Here is an 11,719-nt window from a genome sequence, read left to right as displayed (position 1 = left end):
CTCCATTTCACATTTGTCACAGTTGAACATTTGTAATTTTGTCTGAAACCTTCTGTATAAAATGGGATTCTGCTTGAAAAATAAAGCTCATTATGAAGTAAAATGATTTAAGACGCAAATATTTATGGTCCACTAGAAGTGTTAGAAATCTGCACAGTTTACTTTTTTCTCATTAATCTTTTGAGAAGGTACAAGCCTAAAAGTGATTTCTAATTCAATATTAAGGTTGTAACCTTCCAGCTGCTGAATAGTCCACACCAGAAATGGTGACTGGATTAAGGAAGCACCAATGTGCACTGCTATTCTCATTCTGTTCGGACTGAGTATAGGAAAAAGATAATTGTCACGTTACGTAGTTGAGTGCCATTAAGTATCTGGATTTGCGTTGCAGCAAATTTCCATTTTTGGCTGCAGTGAAGGAGTAAGTTAATGAGTCTTAAATCACCTGGTTACATGTTTTAGAGGTGGCTTTTCTGACAATATATAAAAAATTGATAAGAAACTTGTTCTCCTAATTGGTAAGCCTGTATAAAATGAAAGCTACAGCTTTTGAACATTCATTGCATTAAAGATCAGAAATACTGCTACTCATTTTATCCCCAGTGATGTTTAACCTATATGTTAAACCTTTGGCTGAGATAATCTGGAGGTTGTCACCAACATGTAAATAAAACCCAACTTCATCATTATCACGTTTATTAGGCATTTACCATACCATAGTTATAAAACAAGATTACAAAAACCAGAGTCTATAGAAGCATTAAAATAACATTAGTAACATTATCTAGGAGCCTGTACAAGCAGTTCGCATATCCTTGATACGACTAGCAGGTAACTGGCTACTTTTTGAGTAATAAAATAATTTCTGTCTGATATAAAATACACCACCAACTGCTGGTCTGAGAAACTGAGTACTCGACAACAAAGGTTTGATATAAACATTCCTCGGCCTCAAGTAAAACTTACATTGCAGTAACATATGAATTAAGTGTTCGAGTACCCCAAACATGCATGGACAGCACCAGTCGCTGACAGGAATTCTCTTGTATCGACCATATAAAATGGCTGATGGAAGAATATTAAACCAGGCAAGCATAAATGCTCTGTGGTACATCAGGTGAAAAGTTGAGTTCTGTAGTAATTTTAAAACTGACATGAGCATCTGTAGTAATATAACTGTAAACATATGATTAGGTGTTTATGTGCTGACCTGAGCAAAATCCAACATGGCTTTTGTAAAGGTAGGTCCTGTCTCACTAACTAGAGTTTTTTGAAAGTGTCAATAAGCATGTGGACATTGTGTATTTGGATTTGCAAAAGGCTTTTGACAAAGTCCCCCACCAAAGACTGCTAAGCAAACTTCATAGTTATGGGTTAAGAGGACATGTCCTGTTATGGATTGAGAGCTGGCTGAAAAATAGGAAGCAGAGAATAGGAATCAATGGTCAGTTCTCACAATGGAGGGGTGTGAACAGTGGGGTCCCTCAGGGATCTGTGTTGGGACTGGTGCTTTTCAACCTGTTCATCAGTGACCTGGAGTTGGGGTTGAACAGCGAAGTAGCCAAGTTTGCAGATTATATCAAATTATTTAAAAATCGGACTGTGAAGAGCTCCAGAAGGATTTCTGCATACTGGAAGAATGTAGTAGAAAAGAGCAAGAGTCCAGTAGCACCTTAAAGACTAACAAAAATATTTTCTGGCAGGGTATGAGCTTTCGTGAGCCACAGCTCACTTCAGATATCTGAAGGTGCTACTGGACTCTTGCTCTTTTCTACTACTGCAGACAGACTAACACGGCTACCCACTGTGAATTATCTACTGGAAGAATGGGCATTAAAATGGCAACAGATTCAATGTGAGCAAATGTAAAGTGATGCATATTGGGGCCAACTTCAAATATACACTGATGGGATCTGTGCTGGCAGTGACAGACCAAGAAAGGGATCTTGGGGTAGTAGTGGATAGCTCAATGAAGATGTCAACCCAGTGTGCGGCTGCTGTAAAAAAGGCAAATTCCATGCTGGCCATAATTAGATGAGGAATAGATAAGACTGCTGATATACTACCCTTGTACAAATCTATGGTGAGACCACACTCGGAATACTGTGTACAGTTCTGGTCACCACACCTAAAAAGCATATTACAGAACTTGAGAAGGTGCAGAAAAGAGCAACCAAAATGATTAGGGAACTAGAGCAACTACCCTATGAGGGGCGGTTAAAACACTTATGGCTGTTTATCTTGGAAAGAAGGCGGCTAAGAGGAGACATGATAGAGATCTATAAAATTATGCATGGTTTGGAGAGTGGACAGGGAGCTTTTCTCCCTCATAATACTAGAACGCGGGGTCATCTGAAGTTGGAGGGTGAGAGATTCAAAACTGATAAAAGGAAGTATTTTTTCACGCAACACAGTTAAATTGTGGAACTCCCTGCCCCAGGATGTGGTGATGGCTACCAACTTGGAAGGCTTTAAGTGGGGAGTGGACATGCTCATGGAGGAGAGGGGTATTCATGGCTACTACTTAAAATGGATACTAGTCATGATGCATACCTATTATCTCCAGGATCAGAGGAGCATGCCTATTATTTTGGGTGCGGTGGAACACAGGCAGGACAATGCTGCTGCAGTCGTCTTGTTTGTGGGCTTCCTAGAGGCACCTGGTTGGCCACTGTGTAAACAGACTGGTGGACTTGATGGGCCTTGGTCTGATCCAGCATGGCTTTTCTTATGTTCTTATCTTTCAAGTCCCATGATCTGAAGGTGATAGTTGGTAAAGGTATGGGAGCCATTCCAGAAGAAGGTGGTAACCTACCTTTTCATCTGGAAGGGCTCCATATCTGCTAACAAAATTTGAACAGGTAGTTTCCCCATAATTTGAACTCCCTTCTGCCCAAAGCTGCCTGTTGAAGTTTTTTTCTTCATGTGGCAGGAGTTGGAGGGAGAATTTTTTAAATGTAAAAATGCCGTATAATCCCGGTCAGCTACGTACAAAAAATGGGTATTTGGGCTGTAGCACAGAGAAGGGGGTTCGGGCGGTGGAGAGAAGACGGAAAGCAATTGCTGTGCAAGAGAGCAGTTGCCTACGTGAGACGGATGAGGATATACTTGACCACGGGCAGGTATTTCCTGGAGACCGCGGGGTGCCGCCCCGCTAGTAAAAAAACACAGTAGCTGCATGCTTAACAGTCGGCTTTGCAGTCTTCCTTTTGTAATGCCTATAATCTTCATTATTATTGGAAATGTATGCTTTTATACTCAGTCCGCATACTCACACTTATAAAGATGCTAAGCCCGGGGTATAAGGGTTAGCATCTAGCACAATACCATATTCTGCACACATATATAATGGCAATACCCCATGTATAAGGGGGTCAAGTATTATTCTTTGGTTCCTATTCACTCCTGTGTGATCACTGAGTTAGCATAAATTGGCATACACTACGAATCAGGTGCCAGTGAGATCATCCTTGCAGGCCTGGTACAGCTAGCCGCCCTAATGAGGCCCAAGGCAGTGATTTAGGGGCATCAGATAGGAATGTTATGTTTCGTTTCTCCATTACAGATCATGTAGCCACCTAAAAACCTAAAAACCTCCACACCTCAAAACCACGCTGATAGGCCTATGCTAATCCAAATGTGTCCATTATTGGGTCTTTGTGTATCTACGTACTATATGACATATTTGTAACACCCCTGACCAGAGGTTATAAACGTTGTTGCAGTCCTTTGTTCTGGTGTGTGAACTGTCCTGCGCACTTGGGGCCGTTCTCACCCGGTGTGTACGTTGGGCCTAATAAACAAACTGCTTGGAACTCTCAACCTCCCACTGCGTTGTTGTCATTGGGAATTAATACAACAACGCAGGCATATCGCTTTTCCCCATCGGAATCCAGTACAATTCCATAGAAATTAAAAATCCCTTTCTTGTTGAATTAGGGCAAATCGAGCCCCTGTTAGGCCGGGCACAAGTAAAACGTGAGAGGGGAACGGGCCTCTCAATCCGAGCCCCGCCGATTTTAAATAAAGCGCGATGGGGGCCTGTCCTTGGAGGGATGCTCTTGCGCATGCGCGCCTCTCCGCGGCGCCATTTTGTGCGCCCCTCACCTGCCCAGAGACGCCTTTTATGGGCGCCGAATGGAAACGCCGGTACTCAAGGAAATCACTTGATGGAGGACGTTGCAGCAGCCGCCACTTCCTCTTCGGGCCGTTGCTCGTCTTCGTCTGGGCCGGAGCGCCGGCCTTGCTACCGGTTCGGGCTGCAGCAGACCCCGGGCTGCGGCATCCCGCCTTCCTCCTCAGACGACTGGCCGGTTCGTCCTCGGACAGGCCGGGGCGCTCGCGGCTTTTTGACGCCGGCCTTCCTCCCGAGGAGGACCGAAGGTGGGCGCGGCAGGACAGGCTCCCCTTCCTCCGCGAAGGAGGTCGTTCCTCTGCCCTGGGAAGCAGCCCGCACTCGCTGCTGAGGAATGATTCTTGCCTCGTCAATAGGTTTAAAAAATAGCTTTGGCGGGTATTGATAACGACAGCTCCTCATCCAAGTCGGTCGGATATCTTTCACAGCCCCCCCCCCCCCCACAAACACACCTTTTTTCGATCAGGACATTTGTATGTAGCCTTTCCAATTCACCTGTCAAAGCTGCCCTGAAGTTTCTCAGTGGCATTGTTAAGAGGTTTCTGGCTCCTCCATTTCCGAACTTTTCACATAGTGGAGTTTTCTTCAGAGACATCATGCACAGGTAGAAAAGGGCAAGAGTCCAGTGGCACCTGAAAGCTCCTACCCTACCAGAAAATATTTTTGTTAGTCTTCAATGTGCTCCTGGACTCTTGCCCTTTTCTACTACTGCAGACAGACTAACACGGCTACCCACTGTCAATTATCATCATGCACAGGATTTGGCTTTCATTGCTCAAAATAATGCCCCCCCCCTACCCGTACGCTTGGAAGCTACACCATTGGTTAACGGATATGTAACACTTTTCCTACGGAGGAGGCATCGTTTAAACCCCCAAATTAATGGAGTTCTATTTGCACCTGCATAATCTGAAGGCAATTATAACACTTTTGTATGGGGATTGTGGCTGTGATTTTAAAAAAAATAGCAGGTGATGTTTATGCTTAAGGTATTTAAATATTTTTTTTAAATCACATCACGCTCTTTAAAAAAAAACCCTTTCAAAGTTAAAATTATTGACCAGGTGTGTTATCACAGATTACAGATTATAAAACAGTGAAGACAAGACAGCATAAAACATTCAACAAACAATGTAATAGGATTATGATTACAGAATTAGAACAGTGCAAACAAACTAAGGTACACTGTAATGTGAACAATACGGAAGGTAGGTGAGCAGTTAGTGGTTAAGAGCAGTGGACTCTATTCTGGAGAACGGGGTTGGATTCTCCACTCCATATGAGCGGCAGACTATAATCCTCTGAACTGGGGTTGTTTCTCCACTCCTCCACGTGAAGCCTTCTGGGAGACCTTGGGTTAGTCACAGAACTCTCAGCCCCACCTACCTCACAAGGTATCTGTTGTGGGAAGGGAAGGTGATTGTAAGCTGCTTTGATACTGCTTAAAGGTAAAAACAGGGTATAAAAACCAACTCCGCCTCCTCCTAGATTACACAGATTACACAGTATATAATAATACTTGCTACAATTATTGCAATGGATTACAATCCTGTTCCATTATAAAGGTGCCCTTCAGACCTGTTACATTGACTACAGTTCTAATCTCTATTTAAAAATGCCCTTTTGAACATTATCTACCATTTTGCACATTCTGCAGAATGACAGAAGTATGAGACCCTTCCTGACTGGAAATAAAGGGCACACAATTTTTAAGAGTTGAGATATAAAGGGAGAAATCCTAAGCAAGTCTACTCAGAAGGAAGCTGTTTGTATTCAATGTTTTTAAGTGTTTTTAAGGTTGCAGCTGAAAAAGAATTTCCAAAAAATATATATTTTTAATAAAGTATAGTTGGAAAGTGATTCTAGTATTGAAAGTGTGATGTCATCTCAGTGTGTTGTATATCTGATAATATTGAATCCAAAAAGTGTGGGGTTGTATATGTCTTAGAATGATAGCACTATTTTTATTTATATCTGGATTATCTATTAACACCCAAGGTTGGTTCACAACAAATTCTGTAAAACACATCAGTAAAAATGTATGCTATTAAAATAGATAAAACCAAAATAAAGCCAGCTTTCAGCAGGTAGCACAATTAAATCAGATACCAGCATCTCAAAAACTAAGCATAAAAGATCAATTAATGGGAAACAATAGTGGATAAAAACTGTTGAAAACCCAATATAAAATATCAATATATAGCAGTAGATACAACTATTTTGTGTTAAGAGAGCAACAAATAAGAACCATCTTGAATCACAGAAATGAAAAGGAAAATAATTTTTAATCAATAAAATAAGTGTGGGGCAATGTGAAGTAAGTATAGTGTATGTAGAACACTATTGTTTTTGTTAAAATATGCATTAATAAAAGAGTGTATGCATGTGCAAATGTATTAACATAGCAGTAGAAAAAAGCAAGAGTCCAGTAGCAGTGAGCTGTGGCTCAGCAAAGCTGATACCCTGCCAGAAATTTTGTTAGTCTTTAAGGTGCTACTGTGCTCTTTTCTACTGCTATTGACATACTAACACAGCTACCCATTGTGTGTAGGTAAGTTTGGAAGTTGATGATTGTTGACATACTAACACAGCTACTTACATAGGTAAGTTTGGAAGTTGATGATTGTTGGTGTCCCTTTTTCTGTTATAACATATGAAAGCTCTTAGGTGTAATTTACTTTGAATTCAGTAGAATCAAGGTTGCTATTAGTAGTGCCTATTCCAAATTTGTCTTATAGAAAGAAAACATTGCATAAAACATGGGTTAAGAGCAGTTCTGCTTTTTACAGATTCATACTTTGGAGACAAGAGTTGTACAGAAAACATTAGCACGGTGAATTTGACAAGTCCTTCTTCACCTAGAGGTCTAAATAATGCGTGGACAGGGAAAACACCTCTCTCTTCTAACAGATCAGGGTGTAGAAACTGGACTCCTTTCACAGGGTATTCAGGTAAAGACCTGCAGTAGCTTCTTAAAAATATTTAAATGTGAAAATCATAAATATAAATTCTTATCTCTGTATTTTCATTGATTATTATGGTTGTATAAAAAGGCATGCCTTGAGAGCTTTAACAGTTTTTCCTGCAAAGTATTAAAATGTATCTCAATATCTATTAAGGTAGGTTTGGAAATGTATGTTGTGTTTATGTGCTCTTGCATTGTCTGAAGCAAGAGTCTGTTTTGTCTGCAAAGAATGTTTGGTTTAGGAGTTTCATTCTAGAATAATATTGTTGAACTTGGAAAGGTATTTACAAAATAACTTCAAAGTAAGGGCTTTATAGCCCTGACATGGATAATGTAAGCTAGCCTGATATCATCAGATCTCAGAAGCTAAGCAGGGTGGGAGACCAACAAGGAATACCAGGGTCGCTACACAGAGCCAGGTAATGGCAAACCACCTCTGAATATCCCCTGCCTTGAAAACTATTTGGGGTTGCCATAAATTAGCTGCAACCTGATGGCAAATAAAAGGGGGGCTTTATAGACAGCAGTTTTAAACGACATTGCCATTCTCTAATGTAAGAGGTAGGTGCAAAGGTACTTCTGGCTGAGGGTCCCTTCCCATGCCACCTTCACAGTATTGAAGCTGCTACGATGCCTTTCCAACCAAATAGTGAACATTAAAACATTTTGACAGTCAAATACTGAAGACATTAAAACAGCATTTGAAATAGAGTATATATATATATAATATTTAAACAATTCAATAAAAATATATAAGCACATAAAACATGGAGGAGTTATTGGGGATATGTCCAACAAAACAAAAAAGTCTTCACCCTCTTCTGACTTCCATTTTGTGGCACTCCTCACTCTTGCAGATGTCATGTATATGAACAGTTCTTCCATAGGTTTTACAATAACTGATGGTGAAATTCCTAACAACATGGTTTTGGAGTCCATTGCAAATTTAACTTAAGATTTTTGCATTTCACTCCAAATTTTTTTTTACCTTCTTGCATGACCACCATGCATGAAAAAAGTTACACCTGTCTCCTTACATTTCCAGCAATATCCACTTGCATTCTTGTTCATTTTCTGGGTATTTTTTGGTATAATATACCAGTGGAAAAAAATTTTGTACCAATTCTCTCTCAGTGTTTGACTTGCAGTAAGTTTAATCACTTTGGTCCATAACTGCTCCCACTGTTACATTGTGATCTCTTCTCCAAAATTCTGCATTAATTTCACCATGCATGGTTTAATTTGTTCAGACTGTGTCGTATTTGAGTAACAGTTTATATATCTTGCCCAAGAGATGATCTTTGCTTTTCATAATCAAACGTTCAGATTCCGTCATTTCTCTCATTTTGCCCATAGTTAAGCAGTCTTTTCTTAGTCTTCAGACCAGTTGGCAGTATGTAAGCCATTTTACATTTCTGTTCTTCTCTTTAATTGTTTGCCATGTTTTAATTTCTTCCTGTGTATTGATCATATCCTGATATGTTATATAGTCGTTAAGTTTCCTTTCTGCATTGTCATAGTATGCTTCAATTGGAAACATTAATGGTGATGATGCTGGACTGACAGCCCACTCCTTACCTCAAAAAATGAAAGTCCTTTGGAGGCCAAAAAGGGGCTGCGCCATCATAAGTGGGACGGCCACCGGCAGGGGGACCCAGATGCTGGTCTTTTGGCGCTGCTGCAGCAGCGCCACCCAGCAACACTGGCTGGGCCTTCCACCGGTGTCCCACCAGTACAAAGGCCTGCGCCGGCATCCCAGGGGGTGGATTTGCCAGTAGGTATCTTCTTGTCCCCTTTTGGTCCGGCATGCCGGCAGAAAGAACAGCATTGCTGCACCTGCTTTTTTGCTGTTCTCAATGGGGCAAAATGCCCCATTTAAATTTTTTAAAAGCCTTTTTAAAGCCTTTCGGTGGCTGAGAAATGGCTTTGGAGGCGCTGCGGCAGCGCCTCAGTCACACTGTCCCCGGCTGCTGAGAGGTCAGGAATGGGTTGCCCGTCTCTTTTTGTTTATCGTCCATAAAGTAAAAGGGTATCTTTAATTCCATGTTGTGTTTCCTGAGTTTTCTTGAGAAGCCCTTTCTCTCAGAAAAGTAATAAATCTGTGATATATTACCTGGCTTTTAACCATTAGTTACAAAGGAATGGCTCCATCTTTGTAGAGGAGGCTTAAGTATTAGTCCAAAACTATTAAAATGTTATGTAGTGTTTCATTCTGATTCATCAGCAAGCTTGACACTATCCTGTTAAAGCTCTACTGCAATTATTGGTTTCTCTCACAGTGCCTGTATTAAATTATTTAGCAAGTCTAGCAAGATTGGGTTATATATTTCTGCTGGTGGGAATAGTAGTCACCATCAGTATGTCTTTCATTTTGTTGATTTTTAATTCCATTGTTTTAATCTGTATCAGTTTATATATCTGCTAACCAAGAACCTTCATATATCTAATGAAATAGGCTGCAGTCCACAGAAGCTTATGGTGCAATAAATCTGTTAGTCTTTAAGATGCAACAAAATGCTTTTTTCTTTTGCCTTAGGTAAAATTACTGAAATGAACAGTAGAGGGCAGTGTAAAATAAACCATATTCGAATTCCTTAGACATTTTACAGTTAGAAAAGATGGTATTGTTATAGTGTAGGTTAAGTTTTAGTGAAAGGTAATAACTAAATGTAATAATAAATCAATAACTGTAGGAAAACAAGTACTTAGTTTTGAATGTATTTGTCTTTGGAGTATATAAACATTTCCTGAGAATGGATGTATAGGGTTCCCTCCAATACATAGTTTTTGAAAAGGGTATAGGAAGATTGCTTAATGACATGTTTATTATTCAGGATATAATTTTTTAAAATTTCATGCTCAAATATATTCCCTTGAAATTATTTCCACATTTTATGGCTCTTATGCTTTTATGTTGACATTCAATAAAAACAAGTAATTATGTGTACAGATTAATTTTGTACACTGGACTAGAATGAACTCTTAATAGCCCAGTTCAACAAGGCTCGTGCAAGTATGGATCAACAATCCCTGGACAGCTCACAGTGCAGGCACATGGACAAAATCACCCCCTTCTTTCACTTCTATTTGCAGAGCTCCACAGAAGCAGGACGGGCAGTTTCCAATACAAGTCGAGTTGGAATTAATGGGCTTAGAAGGTGTAACTGTGTTTAAAATTGCACTGTTCATTTCCTTCCTCCACACCACTTCAACCTATGGACTTTCATGGCTTTGGGGGGGCACCCTGCTTCCTGGGGTTGGAGAGGACTGCTGGGAGGATAGGAAAGTGGGAAAGATCTGCAACTATCAGTGTATCAGTTTGGGACCAACATACCTGAAGGACCACCTACTCTCTATGAACTGACCTGACTATTGTGGTCAGAGAATAAGAGAGCACTTATGCTGGCGGCAGGGCCACACCACCTCCAAAGAACTTTCAGCCCATTCCTGAGAAATGGGCTATAAGTGTGAAAACAATAGTTTAAACATTATAACTTAAAATGCTGTTTATTAATGTTTGGCAACTCTTCATTCCAGTCACAATTTATTTGATAAATTGCATAGTTAAATTGTGGAACTTCCTGCCCCAGGATGTGGTGATGGCTGCCAACTTAGAAGGCTTTAAGAGGGGAGTGGGCATGTTCATGGAGGAGAGGGTTATTCATGACTACTACTAAAAATGGATACTAGTCATGATTCATACCTATTCTCTCCAGGATCAGAGCAGCATGCCTATTATATTAGGTGCTTTGGAATAATGCTGCTGCGGTTGTCTTATTTGTGGGCTTCCTAGAGGCACCTGGTTGGCTACTGTGTGAACAGACTGCTGGACTTTATGGACCTTGGTCTAATCCAGTATGGCCTTTCTTAAGTTCTTATATTTTACGTATATATGATATGCAAGCATTTTAAATGTTAAATATCCATCTCCATAGACGGTGGGTCATGGTTTAGTGGTAGTGCATCACATACAGAAGATCACAAGTTCAGTCCACAACATACCCTGTTAAAAGGATCAATTGATGTTCAAGCCACAAATCTACCTGAGACCTTGGAGAACCACTGCCAGTCGAAGGAGGCAATACAGACCTTGATAGACCAGTAATACGACTCATTATAATGTGACTTCATGTGTTCATGCACTCATTTCCTTAATAAAGCAACTTGATTTCTGTGAATTTCCTGCATTGTGCAGGGGGTTGGACTAGATGAACCTGGTAGTCCCTTCTAACTCTATGATTCGCCCCAGATAAATTATTTTGAATTTCGCAGTTGTGGTGTGACTGGGATAATCCCATACTTTAAATATCAAGTTCAGACAAAAATATTGTTTGTAAGCAAACCCCATTATATGGTGGAATTTCATGGATTAAATTAGAATTCTTATTTGTATCTGACTATTTTACAGTTACATCATCATCATCGGTGTCAGTTCATAATGCTGCATCTGTTATTGTAGCTGTAATAGAAGGGAGAGGCCTTGCCAGAGGTGAAGTGGGAATGGCAAGTATTGACTTAAAAAATCCTGAGGTGGTGCTGTCTCAGTTTGCAGACAATACAACATATGCCAAGGTAAATCTGAATGTATCTTTTCACTCTTTTAACTCTGCTTGTACTGA

General features: G+C 40.4%; 1 protein-coding gene across 1 annotated transcript in view; it reads left to right on the top strand.

The window, feature by feature from the left end:
- Positions 1-4,169: 4,169 nt before the first annotated feature.
- MSH4 (mutS homolog 4) overlaps positions 4,170-11,719 on the top strand; it is a 46,439-nt gene continuing 38,889 nt past the window's right edge. The window contains exons 1-3 of the mRNA XM_056845259.1: positions 4,170-4,383; positions 6,925-7,086; positions 11,509-11,672. Of these exons, the coding sequence (XP_056701237.1) occupies positions 4,170-4,383; positions 6,925-7,086; positions 11,509-11,672 (540 nt within the window). The remainder of the gene's footprint in view (positions 4,384-6,924; positions 7,087-11,508; positions 11,673-11,719) is intronic.

Source organism: Euleptes europaea, chromosome 2 (assembly GCF_029931775.1).
Source record: "Euleptes europaea isolate rEulEur1 chromosome 2, rEulEur1.hap1, whole genome shotgun sequence".
NCBI classification, from domain to species: domain Eukaryota; kingdom Metazoa; phylum Chordata; class Lepidosauria; order Squamata; family Sphaerodactylidae; genus Euleptes; species Euleptes europaea.
The sequence above is the reverse complement of the archived record's forward strand: the minus strand, read 5'-3'. Positions and strand labels throughout refer to the sequence as shown.